Below are 21,267 nucleotides of genomic sequence, written 5' to 3' on the forward strand. Positions count from 1 at the left end.
GAGCAAACCTTGCAGCCAAATTCCCTGAAGATCATTTGATGTGGAGAGAGGCAGAGCTAGGGGAGCTGGTCTGTGATGGGAATACTGAATGACAGCAGGTTAGGCCAACCCCACGCCTTTCCACAGCGGGTCCTGGATCCTGCCAGTGCTCCCATTTTTATACTCCCTTAACTAGCTAGTCTTTCCACCCCATCCTCTTAGCTTTGTGGTGTGTGCGTGAAATAAAATATACATAAAGTTTACCATTTTAACCATTTTTATTTTCTTTATTTATTTAGTCCTCCTTTTTTTCTTTTTTTTGCTTTTTAGGGCCACACCCGTGGCATATGGACTTTCCCAGGCTAGGGGTCTAATTGGAGCTACTACAGCTGCCGGCCTACATTATTTTTTTCTTTGCATGGACTTTTTTTTTAATTACTCAATGAATTTTATTACATTTATAGTTGTACAACAATCATCCCAACCCAATTTTATAGCATTTCCATCACAAACCCCCAGCGCATCCCCCCCACCCCCAGCCTATCTCATTTGGAAACCGTAAGTTTTTCAAAGTCTGAGTCAGAATCTATTCTGCAAAGAAGTTCCTTGTGTCCTTTTTTTAGATTCCACATGTAAGTGATAGCATATGATGTTGGTGTCTCATTGTCTGACTGATCTCACTTAGGCATGATAATTTCTAGGTCCATCCATGTTGCTGCAAATGCCGTTATTTCTTTCCTTTTAATGGCTGAGTAATATTCCATTATGTGTATGTACCACATCTTCTCTATCCACTCCTCTGTCGATGGACATTTGAGTTGTTTCCATGTCTTGGCTATTGTATAGACCGCTGCAATGAACCTTGGAGTACAAGTGTCTTTTCAGGTCATGGTTTTCTCTGGATAGATGCCCAAGAGTTGGATTGCTGGAGCAAATGGTAATTCTATTTTTAGTTTTCTGAGGAATCTCCATATTGTTTTCCCTAGCGGTTGCACCAATTGACATTCCCACCAACAGTGTACTAGGGTTCCCTTTTCTCCACACCCTCTCCAGCACTTAGTGTTTGTAGACTTTTTGATGATGGCCATTCTGGCTGGTGTAAGGTGGTACCTCATCGTGGTTTTGACTTGCTTTTCTTTAATAATTAGTGATGTTGAACATCTTTTCATGTGTTTTTTGACCATCTGTATGTCTTCTTTGGAGAATTGTCTATTTAGAGCTTCTGCCCATTTTTGGATGGGCTTGTTTTTTTGGTATGGAGCTGCAGAAGGTGTTTATAAATTTGGGAGATTAATCCCTTGTCAGTCACTTCATTTGCAAATTTCTCCCATTCTGTGTGTTGTCTTTTTGTTTTGTTTAGGGTTTCCTTTGCTGTGCAGGAATTTTTAAGTTCAATTCAGTCCCATTTGTTTATTTTTGTTTTTATTGTCATTACTCTAGGAGGTGGATGTGAGAAGATATTGCCATGGCTTATGTCAGAGAGTATTTGGCCTATGTTTTCCTCTAAGTGTTTTATAGTATTCGGTCTTATATTTAGGTCTTTAATCCATTTTATTTTTGTGTATGATGTTAGGAAGTGTTCTAATTTCATTCTTTTAGATGCAGCTGTCCAGTTTTCCCAGCACCACTTATTAAACGGACTGTCTTTTCTCCACTGTATATTCTTGCCTGCTTTGTCATAGATTAGTTGACTGTAGGTGCGTGGGTTTAATTCTGGGTTTTCTATCCTGTACCACTGGTCTTTGTGCCAGTACCATATGGTTTTGATGACTGCTGCTTTGTAGCATAGTCTGAAGTCAGGGAGCCTGATTCCTTCAGCTCCACTTTTCTTTCTCAGGATGGCTTTGGCTATCCTGGATCTTTTGTGCTTCCAAACAAACTTTAAAATATTTTCTTCTAGTTCTCTGAAAAATGTCCTTGGTAATTTGATAGGAATTGCACTGAATCTGTAGATTGCCTTGGGTGGTATAGTCATTTTGACAGTATTGATTCAAAACAAATCAAATTTTGATTCACAATGGGAATTCCTATTTAGTCTTTTTAGGGCCACACATGCAGCATATGGAAGTTCCCAGGCCAGGGGTTGAATCAGAGCTACAGCTGTCAGCCTATGCCACAGCCACAGCCACATGGGATTTAAGATGTGTCTGCGACCTACACCACAGCTCAGGGAAACTCTGGATCCCCAACCCACTGAGTCAGGCCAGGGATCAGACTCTCATCTTCATGGATACTAGTCAGGTTTGTTGTCGCTGTGCCCCAACAGGAACTCAGCGACCATGTTTATTACTTATTTATTTACTTTTATATATTTATTTATTTTATTTTTCAGCCACACCCATGACATATGGAAGTTCCTGGGCCAGGGATGGAATCCGAGCCACAGCTGTGACCTGTACCACAGCTGCAGCAATTCTGGATCCTTAACCCACTGTACCAGACTGGTAATCGAACTGGCACCTCCACAGAGACAAGCCAGATCATTAACCCCCGTGCTACTGTGGGAACTCCCCTTTTTAACCATTTTTTAAGTGCACTGTTTTAGTGGCATTGTCTATTCACACTGCCCTGCATCCCCTTCACGTCTTTATTCATGAGGTGAGTTAATACAGTTCCACAGGTTATTTGGTGCTGGGAGCCATTCGTGTCTTTTTATAAAACCACTTCAGACGTCTTTGCTCCGATTCCCAGCTGGTTGATCTTAAAGTTCAACCCACAAGGGCAGTCTTGGTTCCTTATTTTTCAAGTTCTGGCAGGCTTGTGGTCCAGAATGTGCACTGAAGGGCCCACATAAAGGAGAAATGGGAATTGCCGTGAGAGGCACACGGAACCAAGCCTGCTCAGGGACGCAGCTTATTTTGTTTGACCAGGCAGTCCTGGGGGTGCACTTTCTCACCGTACTGTTTTTTGTCCCCTTGTAGAGAGTACCATCAATGATCTGGCCACCAGCAGGAATGGAGCAGATTCCTCTGTTCCAAGTGGTAGGTTCTTAAAAGATCTGGAATGGAATGTGGGCTGTCCAGATGGGTAACTAACTGAAAGGACATTTGTCAGTTGCAAGTTGCTCCACCTCCTGGTTCTGCTTGCTCAGAATTGGTGAACTGGGGCTCTGGGCTGCCCGCTTCTGGCTCCTTGCCAGCATCCTTATGCTGGGGAGTTCATGTCCAGTGGACAAGAGGGTAGAGGCATTCAACAGCACTTCCTGGCTGGCCTCCGCTTCCTCCTGGGGGTTTGGGGATTGTGGCTGCTGCCACATACGGCTCCTTCTTCCTCTTTGGGCTGGCCTCAAGTCCCCTGGCCTCTGCCTGCTGCCCTGTCTTTGCTGCCCTGTCTTCACTGCCCTGTCCCCCCTCCTTGCCTGTTCTGTCTCCTGTGCTGCCTGTCATCCTTGTGTCTCTCTCCCTGTCTTGAGTCCTCTGTTCTCTGACACCCCTGCCTCCATGCCCACTGCAGTCCTTGATCTCGAGCTTTGTGTTAGCTTGCTTTGTAGTGCTGGCAGCAGCTGCCCCCTTCCTCCTTTATGCTTAAAGGACTCTGCATCGGGAGCCTGGGGTGAGTGGTCCAGATGCACTAGCAAGTCCAACCCCACTTTTCCAAAGGCCAGTCCCCAGGCCTTGGGTTCTGCTGGGAGAGACCTGCTGTGGAGGGAGGGACTCCATCCCCACCCTGTTTGAAAATGTTCCCCAGGCAGCCAGTGGCCACACAGTGGTTGCAGTTTTGGCTCTGGTCCTTTGGTTCTGACATCAGTGTCCACAGGAAGGTGAGCATTTATTAGTTCAGCGGTCAGTTGACTTGAAGAATGCCGAGAGTTAGGTCAGAGTCACTTTCCAGTTTTGCTAGGCCGGGAATCCTGTAACTGTCCTAGCCATTGCTTTGTCTGGGTTCCTTGTTTATTTCCGATCTGGCCTCTGCAAGGAGCTGTGGGGCACTGGCATCCTAAGTCTGACTTCTGTCCTGTTTCAGAAGAAAATTTCACCAAGAGAATAAAGGACCTACCCCTCAGTCAGAGTGTGGATACCTCTGGTCTTCCTCATTACCCCAGAAATGGCAGCTGGGGTTAGTTTCCATAGGAACCCCTGCGGTGACAGGCAGCCTCCCCATCCCTGGTCATTCTATATGTGCTGGGAAGCCCATTCGAACTGGGAGTGGATGGAGCAAAGCTGCCCACAGACGGGGCTCCACTCCCTTCGTTCTGGGTGCCAGAGTGTCCACACTCCCTCAGTGGGCCCTTGTAGACTCAGCCCAGCTGGGCCATGTGTCCAGGGTCCATCCCAGCCTCCCTGACATGGATGTTTTGTGTTTCAGTCCCCAGAAGGCAGGATTCTGATGACCTCACCGATGATATTATCAACTATGAAGGTATATATATATGTGTGTGTGTGTATTTATTTCTCTTTTTAGGGCCACACCCACGGCATATGGAGGTTTCCAGGCTAGGGGTTGAATTGGAGCTCTAACTGCCGACCTACACCACAGCCACGGCAACGTGGGATCCAAACCGCATCTGTGACCTACACCACAGCTCATGGCAATGCCGGATCCTTAACCCAGTGAGTGAGGCCAGGGATCAAACCTTCTTCCTCATGGATACTAGTCGGGTTTGTTAACCCTCGACAGGAACTCCCCTGTAATCAAGTTTCTTTAGTAGAGGGATGTTCTCCCCATTGGCTGGTGGCTGTGTGACTGCTTGGGAGCATTCTAGCTCGGGTCCCCTCTCCTGGGCCCTGCTAACTTGTACCCCTTGGACTGTCTCGCTCCCAGAATACTGCACTGCCAAGGCTGTCACAGGGCCTTGCCGCGCAGCCTTCCCCCGCTGGTACTTTAATGCCGAGAAGAACTCTTGTGATAAGTTCATCTACGGAGGATGCCGGGGCAATAAAAACAGCTACCACTCCAAGGAGGAGTGTATGCAGCGCTGCTTCGGTGAGTCTCCCGACTCCTCAATCTGAGAAACAAGGTGGGCCTCCCAAGTTGATGGGTCCTCCAGGAGGACACCGGTCCATTTCCTCAGCCCTGAAATGAAGGCCTTGGAAACACTGTCCTCTCGAGTCTCCGCTTGCTCTAGCTCCCCAGGGACAGGGAGAGGCTTGGCCCCAGTTCTTGGATGGGTATATCCTAGGCCCTTTCTGAGGTGGCAAGGTCCCAACGCCCTCAAAAGAGCTGGAAGAAGTCGCTCAGAAAGAGCCCCCCATGGAGGCCGAGGGCTGAGGGGGAGGGAGATTCTCAGGTGGCTGCAGCTCCGGGGGGAGGAGAGCTGAGAGCGGACCTCAAGGTTGTGTGTTCTCTTCCAGGCAAGCAGTTGTATCCTGCCCTGCCCCGCGGCACTAAAGGTAAGTGGCCTTGGGCCCCTCCACATGCCCTGACCAAGCTCAGCTGCTTTGTAGGCTCGTGTTGTCTCGGACACATCGTCCTTCACTGTAAACATCTTTTTTGTTAGGAAGTTATATTTCTGCATGAGAAGGGCCAGGCAGCTTGGAACATGTGCTGGATGTTTGTCCCCCCGAATAGTGGACATAAACAGGCTTAGGAGTGAGGCCACCTCTGCCCAGGCAGTCTGGGGGCAACCAGAGGACACAGCCTACTGTTTTCAGTTGTATGGGGGTCTGCTGTATCGGCAGGCCTGAGACTGACTCCGATTGGGGGGAACTTTGCTGTCGTGGGGTATACAGAGTTGGCTGTGGCAAGACGAAAAGCCCTTGCCGTGTGTGGGTGGAGCATGGCCTCAGTCAGTGCTGCTGTCCCCATGTAGTCTGGTCTGACAAGGAGGCCAAGCCTCCTCTTTTGTTTCGGATGCTGAGTCATGGATGGGAGTGTTTGCACAAAGACTTGCCACACGGGTTTGGCCTCTTTCCACTTGGGTCCTTGTTAAGGAGCCCAGGCCTGTCCCATGTGTCTGCTCTGCTTTAGAAGAGGAATGAAGCTCCAACCTGGTTGGCCAGGCATGAGGGTCTGGAGGGTTGGAGGTGGAGAAGGAATCGACCCTGTCCCATTCTGCAGCCAAGGAGGGAGCTGGATAGCTGACCCAGGAGATCACATTCTTAGGTATAGCCCCACCTGGAGAAAAAGCATCTTAACTGACCAGTGGGGCAATTAAGAGAACAAGGGTCCCCTCCCGACCCTGCTCCAAACACACCCTTGCTTCTGCCCTTCCCTCATTCCACAGGCAGCCACCCCAGCCCCCTGCAGGGCCACATCTTTCTCTGGCTGGTTGGGGTTGGGAAGGGTGTTGACGCACAGACCAGAGGGGTGTGCTTTTATATCCTGGCGTCCACCTCTTGGCTTGGGACTCCTATAAGAGTTGCCCTTGAGAGGTGGAAGGGAAATACAGAGTTGAAGGTTTTTGGGGAGTTCCCATTGTGGCTCAGCAGTAACGAACCCGACTAGTATTCATGAGGACGTGAGTTCGATCCCTGGCCTTGCTCATTGGGTTAAAGATCCGGCATTTCCATGAGCTGTGGTGTAAGTCACAGACGTGGCTCGGATGTGGCATTGCTGTCATTGTGCTGTAGGCCGGCAGCTCCGGTTCAACCCCTAGCCTGGGAACTTCCATATGCCGCAGGTATGGACCTAAAACGACCCAAAAAAAGGAACACAAATAGCCACTCTGTCTGCACATAGCTCAGCCCCTCCTTTTTTCAGAAACATCTTTCTCAAGAGTCCCTACCGGGACTGTCCGTGATAATTTCCTGTGCGGTGGTGTCAGTTCTCCAGACCCTCCCAGGTTAGGGTGGGGGGAGCATCTGGCCCGGGGGCTGCTGGTCCTCCTGAGCCCATGTGGACACTGCTGTGGCCTGCCTTGTCCTGCTGGTTCTGAGGCCTTTCTCTCACCCACAGTGGTGGTCCTGGCAGGGCTGTTCGTGATGGTCCTGGTCCTCTTGCTGGGCGCCTCCGTGGTCTGCCTGATCAGGGTGGCCAGAAGAAACCAGGAGCGCGCCCTCCACACCGTCTGGAGCACTGCGGACGACAAAGAGCACCTGGTGAAGAGCACTTACGTGCTGTGAACGCCGCATCACCAAGGGGGTGCCCGCCCCCACCTTCTGTTGCTGGAAAGAATCTGGGAAGGGAGGGAAGATGCGTGGCAAACATGTGCGCGCCTTTTCAAATAGAGTGATTGATTTGTATCTGTGTGATCATTAGGGTGTCGGGTCTGATTGTCACTCCAGAAGGTAAGAAGGCTGCTCCCTGGTCTCCCGGGTGGGCTTGCTCTGGAAATCCTCTTAGAAAAGAGCTGGGCACATTGCAGATGGTCTGACCCTAGACTGGAGTTGGTTCCTCTTCAATTTATTCCTATGCTCAGTGTAGAATTTTCTTTGCTTATGTTGAATCCAATTACCTCCTCTCCCATCACCAAAGTGATATCTTCGCAGTTTCCTTTGTTTTGGGTGTTTTTTTTTAAATAAGTGGAAACATAAGGTTTTTTTAAAATTAGGATTCTGAAAGGAAGAAAGTAAAATGTACAAGTTTAATAAAAAAAAAAGGGGGGGACTTCCCTTTTAAAATAAATTTCAGCATGTGCTTTCTTCTTTCTGGGACTGCTGATTTAAACTCTACCAGAATCACCACAGGAGCCTACATGAGCTGTCCCGTTCCAGAAACAGACTCCTTAAAACAACAGCATCTTTCAGGTCATTTTGCGTGAACTAGATCCCACATTACAGCACATGCCCATGGAGTTCTACCAAACAGCACCTGACCTCACCAGCTGGGCTAAGCTCTGTTCTCTTTTCTCTTTAATTTCTCTTTTATTTTTATTTTTATTTTTTTTTGTCTTTTTTTTTGTTGTTGTTGTTGTTGCTATTTCTCGGGCCGCTCCCGCGGCATATGGAGGTTCCCAGGCTAGGGGTCGAATCGGAGCTGTAGCCACCGGCCTACGCCAGAGCCACAGCAACGCGGGATCCGAGCCGCGTCTGCAACCTACACCACAGCTCACGGCAACGCCGGATCGTTAACCCACTGAGCAAGGGCAGGGACCGAACCCGCAACCTCATGGTTCCTAGTCGGATTCGTTAACCACTGCGCCACGACGGGAACTCCTAATTTCTCTTTTATTTTTAAACCCTCTTGACCAGTTGCCCACACTCCCTCTTTTCCCCTCATTCCTGGGCTCCCAGCCCTGCAACCTGCTCACAAACCCGAGCTCAACTGGGGGCATGCGTGAGACCCCAGATGGCAGCACTCAGGCAGTGAAAAGGGGTAAACTCCATTTTCTGAATTTGATTTCACTCTTTAAAAATTCTGGTGACACCCCACTAACTTTTTTTTTTTTAATGACCTGTTTTGGCATCCATAACTTTCAGATCCAAGCCACGTCTGCGACCTACACCACAGCTCACGGCAACGCCACATCCTTAACCCACTGAGCAAGGCCAGGGAGTGAACCTGCATCGTCGTGGACCTAGTCAGATTCATTTCTGCTGAGCCACGATGGGAACTCCTCTATATGTTTCTGATGCAGAAGTTGTCTCTGTGACTCACAAAATTTGTCCTGTTTGCCTCCGGGTTTGGGACACCCCGAGGCCCCGCTTGCTCCAGGCAGGTTGACAGCACAGGGCTGTGGGTCCTCCAGGTCTGCGCTTTTCCACATCACGATGCTGCTGCTCGTCCAGTCTGGCCAGCCACCTCCTGCCCTGCCACTGTGACCCTTGTAACTAAACGGCCGTGTTTTCTGCTTTCGGGACCATTTACAGGCTGACGTTGGTCCTCTTTTTGTAGCAAAGTCTGCCCAACAACAACAGACCAATAAGCAAAGTGTTCAGTGGACGTTTCACAGCCTTTGTCATCCTCAGGCTCCCGGTGTCAGTGAGAGGTGGAATAGACTTAAAAAATCAGCTCAACAGGAGTTTCTGTCATGGCACAGCAGAAACAAATCTAGGATCCATGAGGCTGCGCGTTCGATCCCTGGCCTCGCTCAGGGGGTTAAGGATCTGGCATTGCCGTGAGCTGTGGTGTAGGCCGGCAGCTGCAGCTCTGATTCGACCCCATATGCCTCGGATGCGGCCCTAAAAAGACATAAATAAAAAATAAATTAAAAAAAATAAACTCAACAAAGCTCTCTCACTCTACCTCTTCCTGGTCCACACACTTTACTTAGGCAGTTGAATCTCTGAATGTGACTGTCACCAGAAAGAGTGTCTCTCTGGATAAAGATGAGGTCACGAAAGTCCCTGCTGTGGCACAATGGGGTCTGTGGCGTCTCTATAGTGCCAGGACCCAAGTTCGATCCCCGGTCCAGTGTAGTAGGTTAAAGAAAGACTCCAGCCTTGCTGCAGCTGAGTGTAGGTCACAACCGTGGCTCATAGCTAATCCCTGGCCTCGGGGAACTCCAAATGCCTTGGAGCAGCCAAAAACAAAAAAAACAAAAACCAAAAAACAAAGATGAGGTCAAAGGAGCTTGGGGTTATGGAGACAACTTTGCCCTTCTGCCCCCATCATTCCCTCTGAGAGCAAGTCCAGGCGCACCTACTTGGTGTGCCCTCCTGGTGGCAGCCCGCCAGAAGGGGGCCTCGGGAATTAAAGGTAACACTGGGTCAGCCCCCCAGATTCCTTCTTGGATGACTAGGCCCAGGTCACAAAGACAATGACCACTTGGTTATTGAGTGTCCCACCTGCCTAGTCTCCCTACAGTGGCCCACAAGGTCTCTGCAAATTTGTAAAAATGCTTGTTCCAGTCACAGCTGACCCTTCCAAACAAAAGATCTACATGTAAGGAGGTGATGATAGAAGAGGTGATGCCGTACCTGCTGGGATGGGAGTCATTGGTTCTTCATCCTTGGAGGGAGAGTGACAACCTGGCACCTGGAAGGGAACATTTTGGACCCAGGAGGTTGGGGGGAAGGAGGGGTGCAGTCGGTGCTCTCTGTTCTCTAGCTGCTACACCACAGCCTGCCAGCCTGTCCCCTGGTCCACCTGAGCCCTGCAGCATCCACAGCTGGCAGCGCCACCCGAAGACCCGGCCAGCCCCAAACGATTCTGCTGTGCGCAGCGCCATCGGCGGCAGCACCCGAGTGTGGGCCCCACTCCTGGACGTTTACAAACACACGGGCCTGCTCAGCCTTGTTCTAACCCAGCTGATAACAAAATCACACACTTCTGATGCCCCAACAGCCCTGGGTTATGCCTTGTATGGCAGTCAAGGCTGCAGCTACTCAGGGCACTGCCCATGTGGCTTAACCAAACCAGTGCAGTGGTGTGCAACTCAAGTTTAACACCCTGAACTGGATGGCCCTGTGCCCAGGACTCTGTGTTTGCACGTGGGAAAGATCGAGTCACAACGGCTCTCCATGAGGCATGAGGGCTGCTTTGGGGCCTCGTAATTATTGGCACTGACCCCAAAGATCAGCCGGTCAGTAGTCTGAACACTCTTCAGTGGGTCCTAGCAGATAATAGACCAGCCTTCGATTACCTCTCAGCTGTCTGAAATAAGCCCTGCTCGTTCATAGCTGGAGGAGCCCAGGACCCTAGATGGCAAATTGGCCTCATATGAACAGGAGTCACTGCTTGCTGCTCAGGGTCCTGCTGGTAATAACTACATGTTCTTTGAGACAAACTGAATTTGGCCCAAACATCTGTCAGGCAGACTAATCTCTAAGCTGATGGAATGGGCTACTCACGTGGAAATGAGAAATCAAGAGAGGTGCGTTGCTGGGAGAGAAAGCCCTCCATGGGGTCTTGTTCTACTGCAGGTCTTGCTGGGGATGCCAAGAACACAACCCTGGGCCAGCTTGAAACTGACAGCATGAACAGCCTGAACCCAGCCAGAACACAGATGGGGACTTGAACCCCCTGGAACCCAGATTGGGACTTAAACCCAGCCAAAACCCAGACTGGGACTTAAACACCCAGTTTTATTTATTTATTATTTTTATTTTCATTTTTTTGTCTTTTTGCCGTTTCTAGGGCCGCTTCCGCAGCATATAGAGGTTCCCAGGCTAGGGGTCAAATCAGAACGGCAGCTGCCAGCCTACACCAGAGCCACAGCAACGCAGGATCCAAGCCACGTCTGCGACCTACACCACAGCTCACGGCAACGCCGGATCCTTAACCCACTGAGCAAGGCCAGGGATCGAACCCACAACCTCATGATTCCTAGTTGGATTGGTTAACCACTGTACCATGATGGGAACTCCAAACCCACAGTTTTTTTTGTTTTTTTGTTTTTTTCATTTGGTGGGGTTTTTTTTATTGTGGTAAAGTACATATAACATAAAACTTAACTATATTTTAGGTTACTGTTCAGTGGTGTTAAGTTCACATTATAATCTCCAGAATATTTTTATTTATTTATTTTTTTGCTGGAGTATATCTTTTGATTTTTTTTTTCCCACTGTACAGCAAGGGGATCAAGTTATCCTTACATGTATACATTACAATTACATTTTTTTTTCCCCACCCTTCAAACCCACAGTTTTAAATTCGAGTTACTCACCCTGTGTCTGGACTCACTAAGATTCAGGTTCTTTATGTCTCCACCCAGAAGGAATTCAGTGAGAGACAAAGTGACAGGTAAGAAACAGATTTATGGGAGTTCCTGGTGAGGCTCAGCGGTTAGCAAACCCGACTAGCATCCATGAGGACGTAGGTTCAATTCCTGCCATTGCTCAGTGGGTTAAGGATCCGGCATTGCTGTGAGGTCTGGTGTACGCCTCAGATGCAGCTCGGATCCCAAGTTGCTACAGCTGCGGGTGTTGGCTGGTGGCTACAGCTCTGATTGGACCCCTAGCCTAGGAGCCTCCATATGCTGCAGGTGTGCCCCTTAAAAAAAAATTAGGATAGGACGCTTGTCAGAGGTGAAAGCAGGCAGGCAAGAAAGCTCGGCCAGAGGACCAAGTGGGCCGCAGTTTTATCATCCAAGAGGCCTAGGGGTTGGAAAGGCTGCACTAGTTAGACAAGCCTGCCTTGTTCTGATGGTTCTCCTGAACTAACAGTGGTCTCCCAACATCGCCAGGTTTCCCTCTGAATCTAAGATCCCCCACTGGGAGTTTCACAACCACCTGTGCCTGCTGCAGCCCCATCATCCCCTCCAGGGGTTTTACCCGTTTATGCATAAAGGGGATAATGGGCAACCACCACTCTGTACCTCCCTCCTGCTGAGTCAGGGCATAGGCCTGCCTAGGGAAGGAGGGAAGCACCTGGCTAGCTGCCCCTTTTCTGTTGGGAGGGCCCAGAAGCCACTGTCGCGCTGGTTAACAGTATTTTCCCAGCCACCCTGGAGATTCTACAGCGTATGCTGAAACCAGTAGCACCAGCGCTTCTATGAGCACCTTTGGGTCCAGGAGCACCAATGCTACCAATGGGGCCACGGGGGCCAGCATCACCAGCATCCCTGATTTCCATCAGGACCTTCTCTCAGGAATAGGCATGGAGGCAGCTGGTCGGTGACTTGTGCCACTGTGAGAGCTCGCTGGGCTAAGGATAGGCCCCCAGGCAACTCAGGGTAGAAAGAAAAGCTTTCTGCATACGGAGGGGGCCTCTTGCACCCCCAGCTCTGTCAGTAGCCTTGGCTGGGGGAGGGGCTCTTGTCGGGGACGGGCGGGGGGGTCGATGCAGCCAGACCCACTTCAGACCCAACCCGGAAGTGCTCTCCAACTCCCTTATCGTCCAAATTCCACTCTTGTGTCAAAAGCCACTGCACGATTTGGACGAGACTTGCACTCACCACTTCAGATGATCCCGAGGAGCGGCCCCAAGGGAGTGGTAGGCAAGGGGTCCCCAGCGGTGCCCACCATGCGTGGGTGTCCGTCGGGCTGGCAAGCTGGCCACAAAGCACTCGTCCCTGCAAGGACAGGGGAAGAAACAGGACCCCTTGGTGGTCACACAGGTCTTCTGGGGTTCAGAGGAGAGAGAAAGGAACAGAGCAGGGAGACCCTGAGGGTCAAGGAGGAGCGTGTGGAGATTAGGGGCTCTGGCCTGGAGCTGCTGCTCTAGGAGCGGGACCTAATGCCCACATCTTCTTGCCTTCTCAGTGGCCATTCATCACCCCCAGCTGAAGCTGACAGCACCAAGGGCCTGAACCCAGCCAGAACCCAGATTGGCACTTGAACCCACGTGCCGGGACTTAAACCCAGCCACAACCCAGATCGGCACTTGAACTCATGGGTTTTCTTTCATTTTTTTAGGGTGCATAATGATTTTTATTTGTCCCATTATAGCTGGTTTACAGTATCCGTCAATTTTCTACCGTTCAGCAAGCTGACCCAGTTACACATACATGGACTCATTCTTTTTTCTCCCATTATCTTGCTCCATCAGAAGTGACTAGACATAGTTCCCACTGCTACACAGCAGGATCTCATTGCCAATCCATTCCAAAGGCAATAGTCTGCATCTATTAACCACAAGCTCCCCATCCATCCCGCTCCCTCCTTCTCCCCCTCGGCGACCACAAATCTATGAGTTCCTTCTCTGTGGAAAGGTTCATCTGTGCCATATATTAGATTCCAGATGTAAGTGATATCACTTGGGATCTGTCTTGCTCTTTCTGACTTCCTTCACTCAGGAGGAGAGTCTCTAGTTCCATGCATGTTGCTGCAAATGGCATTAGTTTGAACCCATGGTTTAAAATTCGAGTGACCCTGGAGTTCCCGTCGTGGCTCAGTGGTTAACGAATCCAACTAGGAACCAAGAGGTTGCGGGTTCGATCCCTGGCCTTGCTCAGTGGGTTAAGGATCTGGCATTGCCGTGACCTGTGGTGTAGGTCACAGACGCCGCTCGGATCTGGCGTTGCTGGGCTCTGGTGTAGGGTGGCAGCTACAGCTCCCATTAGACCCCTAGCCTGGGAACCTCCATGTGCCGCAGGTGGGGCCCTAAAAAGAGAAAAGACCAAAAAATGAAAAAATAAAGTAAAATAAAATTCGAGTGACTCACCCTGATGTCTGGACTCACTGAGGTTCAGGTTCCTTATGCCTCTGTGCAGGCAGGATTCCGAGAGAGACAACGTGAGAGGTAAGGAGCAGATTGATTAGGAAGGGACGCCTGTGAGAGATGCAAGCAGGCAGCCAAGGAAGCTCTGCCCGAGGACCAGGTGGGCCACGTTGTATCATCCAGGGGGCCTTAGGTTGGGAAGGCCCGCCTCTTCCTTTCTGGGCCCAGTAGCTCCTCCTTAGAATCCAGTAAGATGTGTATTCAAACCAGCTGAAGGGGGTCTTCAAACTCTTGCCCTTGCTGAGAATCTGCGTGCAGCCCCCATCCCATCCCCCACCCAAGGACCTGGGGCAAGTCTGGCACCTGCACGAGGGAAGCCTGACTGCCTTGTTCTGATGGGTCTCCTGACCTTACACTGGTCTCACAACCTCCCCAGGTTGCCCTCTTTATCTCTGATCCCCCTGGAACTTCCACAACCACCTGTGCCTGCTCCAGCCCTGTTAATCTCTCAGGGGCAGGTTGCAGGGAGCACCCTGAGGGAGGAGGTGGGGTAATGGGTCCCTCTAGAAAAAACCACAGGCTGCCTACTGTTTGTTACAAAGTGGCAGGTGCCCTGCTCGGCGTCCCTCTATTGCAACGCAATCAGCCAGCGCCCACCCGTGCACAGTTGGGCAAGGGAGACCAGCCCCCATGTTGATGCTCGCGCACAGCTGCTGCAATGAAGCCTTTCGTCTCTGACCCAGGAGTCTCAAGGTTTCTGCCAACATTTTGGAAACCGTGACCAGGCTAATTTATTAGCTTGTAAATAGAATAAAATCAAATCCCAGACACAGCAGTCAGCTGGGTGTAGGCCAAGCTTGGGCTTCCCTTGGCGCTTCCCAAAAGACGCTCTGTTAGTGTTCCAGAACAGCCAGGGCCCGCGCAGTGTTTCTGTCTTGTGGGAAAGGAACCTGAGGCCCTGCACGCTGTGTTCTTAAGGTCCTCCGTCTCCTGGGATGTGGTTAGACTCAAAGAAAACATTCCAGAACAGGGATTACGATGTTTACAGGATGGGGTGCTCTGGTCGTGTAAGTTTCAGGACACAGTGAAACCAGGCCTTCAGCATGGGCCTCTGCATCTCACCACGGCAGCCTGCAGACATGTGGGAGCGCCCGGCCCGCAGCCGTGTGCGCCTCGGTCCTATAGCCCTAAAGCTGGCATCCAGAAACTGCTTTCTAGGTTGCAGTGATGGCGTAACAACCTCAGTGTTGGAGTGACCCTCTGAAGGGTTGGAGAAAGGGTCAGCGGCTCTGGCAGGGAATGACCTGGGGATCAAAGGCCAGTGGCTGACGCAAACCTTTTTTCCTACAAAGGAGAAGGCATGGCTTATACCCTTAGGACCAAGTCATTTAGGCAGAAATCATGAGGAAACAAGCAGGGGAGGGCCGTGTCACTAGATGCCAGGGGCAGGCAGGGCCTGGGGAGGACAGGCAAGAGCTACTGTCCCTGCCATGGAAGATGAGAGCTGAATGGCAGGGAACTCACTTTCCCGGGAGCACATGGACGTGTCCCTGTGCTAGGAGCTCACGCTTTGGTTTTTCATCCAAGTGTTTATGTCCACCTTCCCCGCTTTATGTCACCTCCATTTGAAACCTTTCTGGAGAAGAAGAGTAAGGGACACTCGCTGCCACCAATAGGGAGAAGGGAATGACAGGCCTCTTATGTCCATTTCTGCTCCTGCCCTTCAGTAATAGAATCCCCAGGCTGCAGCTGGCTGCCCAGCTAAGGACTCTGCCTCCCCGTTTCCCTTGCAGCTGGATGTGTCCAAGTGTCTAAATCCTGACTGCAGGGATGTGTGCCGCGTCCAGGTCCGGTCCTTCAAAGGAAATGGTGTGTCCTCGACTCGCTCTGTCTCTCCCGGAGATCTCGACGGTGGGGCGCAGCCTCTCCACGGGCCCAAGGGCAATGTGTCGGAGGGAGGCAGAGCACCCCGCACAGAAGGAGGCCGGGCCCGGGGTGATCTCGCAGAGCCACCCACGCACCTGCTCCCAACTCTCTGACGCTCAGGCTTTCGTGGGAGAGAAAAGTGTGGCTCCCACATTAAGCCTCTGTCTTTGGCGTCTCTGCGAAGGCCGCCACGTCCCAGAGAGAATACAGGGGCGAAAAGCTGGGAGCCTAGACGGCCCGGCCCCCTTCCCTCCCCGCCCGCCCAGTTCCATTGCAGCGTCGTGAAGAGGTACTTCATTGCGGGTTCAGAAGGTCTCACGGTGCCGACCCACGGCCTGCTGGCCCAGCGTCCGGCTGCACCGTTTAGGGCTCCTTTGCTTCGTCTATCACACGGGGCTCCTCCTGCCAGTTTCAGGAGGAAACATGAGGACTGTGTTTGTGGATCATAAAAAAAACTAACCTTTTATGTTACCTTGTTGCAGGCAGGCTCTGTGCAGAACCATTTACCTTGTGAGGTAAGTTTTCCATCTGACAGAGGGGGACCAGGAGGCCCAAAGTGACTGACTGGTCCACTAAGTGGTCTGGGTAGAGCCAGGATTCACCTGCAAGCTGATGACCTCCAGAACCCAAGCTCGTGGCCGCTCTAAGCTTGCACTAACCTGCCATTACCACGCTGCCTGGCACCAGGTCATCTGTTTTTCTTTTGCTTTTTAGGGCCGCACCCGAGGCATGTGGAAGTGCCCAGGCTAGGGGCTGAATCAGAGCTACAGCTGCCGCCACCACAGCCACAGCAATGAGGGATCCAAGTCGCGTCTGCAACCTACACCACAGCTCACGGCAACGCCGGATCTTTAACCCACTGAGTGAGGCCAGAGATCAGACCCGTACCCTCATGGATACTAGTCGGAGTCATTTCCTCTGCGCTGCAACGGGAACTCCTGCACCGGTAATCTGATTCACCAGATGATAGAGGGTGAGCACCAACCCTGACTCACACTGTTCTGGGCGATGAGCGAAGCAATGAAGTCCCCACCCTCCTGGAATTTATGTCCTTCCAGGAGAGAGAGACACATTCTCTCGAATCCTGCAAGGGTTTGTCAGCAAAGCCATAATCATCATTTACCTCTTCTCACTCAAAGACTAAAGTTCTTTTTTCTTTTTTTGCCACACCGCACCCATGGCATGTGGAAATTCCCGGGCCATGGATAGAACCCAAACCACAGCAGCGACAACACCAAATCTTTAACCACTAGGCCAAAAGGGAACTCTGAAGACTAAAGATCTTTGATTTACAAGAAACTGTCTCCCTCCTCTCCCTCCATTCTCTCTGCCACTCTCCTTGCAGCCCTTCAGACACACAGCTACATTCCGGCCTCAGGGCCTTTGCACTTGCTGTTTCCGCTGTCTAGATGTACCTCTATATGTTTGCTTGGCTTGTTTTCTCACTTTCAGATCTTTACTCAAAAAAGACTTCAGGAGTTCCCGTTGTAGCTCAGCGGTAACCAACCCGACTAGGAACCATGAGGTTGCGGGTTCGATCCCTGGCCCCACTCAGTGGGTTAAGGATCTGGTGCTGTTGTGAGCTGTGGTGTAGGTCACAGATGTGGCTCGGATCCCATGTTGCAGTGGCTGTGGTGTAGGCCTGCAGCTACAGCTCCGATTCAACCCCTAGCCTGGGAAACTCCATATGCCATGGGTGTGGCCCTAAAAAGACAAAAAAAAAAAAAAAAAAAAAAAAATTGTATTAAAAAAAAGACTTCAGCGAGTCTTCCCTGGCAACTCTATCTAAAACCCAACATCTCCCCAACATACATTGTTATACCTGATCCTCTTTCTTGCTGTATTTTTCTTCTTACATATTACTTGTTAAAAAAAAAAAAAAAAAAAAAAAAGCTTTGGAGTTGCCTGGTGGCCTAGCAGGTTAAAGATCTGGTGTAGTGTGGGTTGGATCCCTGGCCTGGGTGTAGCCAAAACAATAATTATCATTATGTTACATAAAACTCACCCATTTCAAATGGACAATTCAGTGATTTTTCAAATAATTTTACCAAGTGGGGCAACTACCACCATAAATCCATTTTAGAACTTTTTTTTTTTTGTCTTTTTGCCTTTTCTAGGGCCGCTCCCGCAGCATATGGAGGTTCCCAGGCTAGGGATCTAATCGGAGCTGTAGCCGCCAGCCTACACCACAGCCACAGCAACGTGGGATCCGAGCCGCATCTGCGACCTACACCACAGCTCACAGCAACGCCGGATCCTTAACCCACTGAGCAAGGCCAGGGATCGAACCTGCAACCTCATGGTTCCTAGTCAGATTCGTTAACCACTGAGCCATGACGGGAACTCCATTTTAGAACATTTTCATCCCCTTGCACCTGTAAGATCCCTCATGGCCATTTTACAGCTAATAGCCAGTCCCATACTCAGCTCCTGGCAACCACTAATCTACTTTCTGTCACTATAATTGCCTTTTCTGAATACTGCATATATATAAATAGTATCATACAATATGCAGTCTCTTGTGTCTGGCTTCTTTCACGCAGCATAATGTTTCTGAGGTTCATCCCTGATATAACATATGGCAGGAGCTCATTTTTTTTTATTGCTGAATAGTATTCCATCATATGGATAGATATATCACATTTTGTATATCTATTCACCAACTGGTGGACAGTTTAGTTTCCAGCTTTTTCTTTTTTGCTTTTTGGGCCACACCTGTGGCACATGGAAGTTCCCAGGCTAGGGGTTGAATTGGAGCTGCAACTGCCAGCCTATGCCACAGCCACAGTGATGCCAGATCCAAGCTGCGTCTGGGACCAACACCACAGCTCACGGTAACGCCAGATCCTCAACACACTGAGTGAGGTAGGGATGCAACCCGCATCCTCATGGATCCCAGCAGTTTCATTACCACTGAGCCACAAAGGGAACTCTTAGTTTCCAGCTTTTTCTAACATACAGTACATTTTGCCTTATTCCCCCTTGTGAATAATGTCAATTCCCCAAGGCTGGAATTTTTGCTGGCTTTGCTCACCCCTGTACCCCCAGCACTTAAGCAGTGCTGGACACATAGTAGGTGCTCCATAAATATACGCTGAAGATATAAGTGCGAAGAAAGATAACTTCAGAGGGTGGTAAACAAGGGCTATCTATGCCACCATTAAGCAGGGGAAAGGGGACACAGTGACGAGGCTCTGTGGAGCCAGGAGTCAGGGAAGTCTTTTCTAATGAGCAGACTTTGGAGGAGAGACCTGAATGCACAAGACTGATTATGGCATGTTTGTCACATCCCCAGACCTCTGCCACCTGCTCCTGCAGGTATGGGCAGCCAGTTCGGTGGCGGGGCTGGGGCTGGAGAGGGATCCACAAGGACCCCTAGTCTCACAACAATGGGAACAGATGACACAGGCCTCTCATTTCCTCCCTGACCTTGACCAGGGACCAGTCCAGTGTGAGGAGGCGAGGCTGGGCTTGCCTGGCTGCCACTTCTGCAGAGGGCCCCCAGGGTGAGACAAAGGGACCATGTACAGCCTTGGACTTGAGCTACCCTGCCTTAAGTCTCAGTTCTAGCCTGTTCATTGCTACTTTTGCCTCTAGAGCATCCTATTAACTGTTTGGTTCCTCAGTTTTCTCATCTGTAAAATACCTATCCTTTTATTTAAAAACCAAACATTTTATAAACACTTACTCCTGGAGTTCCCGTCGCGGCTCAGTGGTTAACGAATCCGACTAGGAACCATGAGGGTGCAGGTTTGATCTCTGGCCTTGCTCAGTGGGTTAAGGATCTGGTGTTGCTGTGAGTTGTGTAGGTCACAAATGAGGCTCAGATCTCGTGTTGCTGTGGCTCTGGTGTAGGCTGGCGGCTACAGCTCTGATTGGACCCCTAGCCTGGGAACCTCCATATGCCACAGGAGCGACCCAAGAAATGGCAAAAAGCCAAAAAAAAAAACACTTACTCCTTATAAGTAACTGAGCAAGCATGGTTCTAGAAAACTAATCTGTTTGATTCTTACATCAACCCCAGGCAGTAGCTGTCATTTACACACGAGGAAACTGAGGTACAGAGAGGTAACTTTCCCCAGATCACTCTGCTACGAAGTAATTCACAGGGGCTTCAAATCAGCAGACTGGTACCATTCTTCCTGCTCTTCAGGCCTTCAGACACTGCTTCTCTCCAAGCCAGAGGCATTGTTAGAGTTAACATTCCTGAAGCCCTTGAAACAGGGCCAGGCACTAAGTACACAAGGAGGGAACATATTATTGTCCTGGTGCAGAGGGCGCGGGAGGCACCCTCCCTCTCATTTCTTCAAAAGAAAGCATCTGACCCTTTTAGGGGAAGAGGCTGTAACAGCTCTGGCACCTTCCACCCCCCTTAGAAATCCACAACTGCCCACACATTCCTCCCCCAACCCCACCCACACAGCCCCACTCACTTGCCAAGGCTCACTGGCTGGGGGGGCACATCGCCGCTAACTGTCCACCCTCCCCATTTCCCAGAGGGGCCAGCAGGGCGGCGCTGGGGAGGGGCCGTGAGTCAGGGATAAGGACTCCGAACAAAGGTCGGGTAGGGCTCCTCAGAACTCCCGGGCAGCCCCACGGCCCCTCCCCAAGGCCCGCCCCCTACTCTCCGGTTACAGCTCGCGCCCTCCGGCCCCGAAGACACACCTGCTCTCGGCACCATGGAGTTCGACCTGTCGGCAGGTGCGCTCCGGAGGAGGCGGACGCTCGACCGGCAGGGCGCCAGACTCACACCCCGCGCAGGCGCCAACCCACCCGGTTTCTCTTCTCTCTGCAGCCGTGGAGTCCCCCTCCAAAAAGCCCCATGTGGGAGACCCCAAGCACAACCCCAACAAAGTTCAGGGCGGGTCAGCTGATAACCTGAAGGTAAGTCACCTCCCGACCAGGCACCCCCTCGTCCCCGGGGGAGGTTGCTTTTGACCCCAGGGCCTTGCTACTTGGGCGGGGGGCGGGCGGCGGGCGGCGGGCGGCGAGAGCTGGGAAAGGGACCTTCAGTCTCACTGTCCTGCCTCCAACTAGCATCACCATGGCCATGGCCATGGCCGCTCCTCAGATTCCAGCAGCAGCAGCAGCAGCAGCTCCAGCGACTCGGAAAACGAGGCGAAGGTAAGAGGCTTCCCCCTTCTCAAGCGGGTGCCGGACGCCCCGAGCGAGGGCGGAGTCCCAGCCCGGAACTCGGGCAGCTGTCTCACCCGCGGAACCTTCTCTCCTCTCCCACCCGCGCCGCCCTCGACCCCGCAGCCCGGCGCCGCCGGCTCACAGCAGCACAAAAGCGCCTCGGACAAGGTCAAGAAGCCCAAGGTGAAAAAGGAGAAGAAGAAGAAGGAGGACGAGAAGAAGAAGCCTTCCCACTGACGGGCCTGGGCGGGGTTCATTAAACCCTTTTTCGGCCTCCGGATGGCCTTCTGGTTCCGAGGCGCCTGGAACTGTCCCCGCCCCGCCCGTCCCCTTCCCCCTTCCCGGGCCGGGCCTGCCCCCTGCCGG

The 21,267-nt window shown here is 51.3% G+C and overlaps 3 protein-coding genes and 1 long non-coding RNA gene across 12 annotated transcripts in view; 3 read left to right on the forward strand and 1 right to left on the reverse strand.

The window, feature by feature from the left end:
• SPINT2 (serine peptidase inhibitor, Kunitz type 2) overlaps positions 1-7,482 on the forward strand; it is a 28,763-nt gene extending 21,281 nt beyond the window's left edge. For both annotated transcript variants that reach the window (XM_003127108.6, XM_084960855.1), the window contains 5 exons: positions 2,901-2,960; positions 4,285-4,338; positions 4,741-4,902; positions 5,271-5,309; positions 6,814-7,482. In XM_003127108.6, coding sequence (XP_003127156.1) covers positions 2,901-2,960; positions 4,285-4,338; positions 4,741-4,902; positions 5,271-5,309; positions 6,814-6,980 — 482 coding nt within the window. In that variant the 3' untranslated portion in view covers positions 6,981-7,482. The remainder of the gene's footprint in view (positions 1-2,900; positions 2,961-4,284; positions 4,339-4,740; positions 4,903-5,270; positions 5,310-6,813) is intronic.
• Positions 1-21,267, forward strand: part of NFKBIB (NFKB inhibitor beta) — a 1,076,695-nt gene that overhangs the window by 567,784 nt on the left and 487,644 nt on the right. The window lies entirely within an intron of this gene.
• On the reverse strand, positions 404-21,159 carry LOC102167359 (uncharacterized). Of its 8 annotated transcripts, none has more exons than XR_014806147.1 (6): positions 20,431-21,159; positions 13,843-16,167; positions 12,635-12,751; positions 9,717-9,774; positions 6,644-6,933; positions 1,385-3,933 (listed from the first exon to the last, which is right to left on the reverse strand). It is a non-coding gene; the product is annotated as an uncharacterized LOC102167359 (long non-coding RNA). The 8 variants fall into 8 exon arrangements; XR_014806143.1 differs by having other exon boundaries at positions 1,385-6,033; XR_014806142.1 differs by having other exon boundaries at positions 1,529-4,501; positions 6,448-6,933.
• C6H19orf33 (chromosome 6 C19orf33 homolog) lies at positions 20,304-21,181 on the forward strand. The gene is made up of 4 exons (XM_003127107.5): positions 20,304-20,466; positions 20,561-20,649; positions 20,803-20,889; positions 21,025-21,181. The coding sequence occupies exons 1-4, from the start codon at positions 20,445-20,447 to the stop codon at positions 21,136-21,138; spliced, it is 312 nt and encodes a 103-aa protein (XP_003127155.3). The 5' UTR covers positions 20,304-20,444; the 3' UTR covers positions 21,139-21,181.

Source organism: Sus scrofa, chromosome 6 (genome assembly GCF_054392235.1).
Source record: "Sus scrofa isolate SSC_HxYL_T2T_F1_AM1 chromosome 6, Sscrofa_HxYL_maternal_Yorkshire_Landrace_v2.0, whole genome shotgun sequence".
NCBI classification, from domain to species: domain Eukaryota; kingdom Metazoa; phylum Chordata; class Mammalia; order Artiodactyla; family Suidae; genus Sus; species Sus scrofa.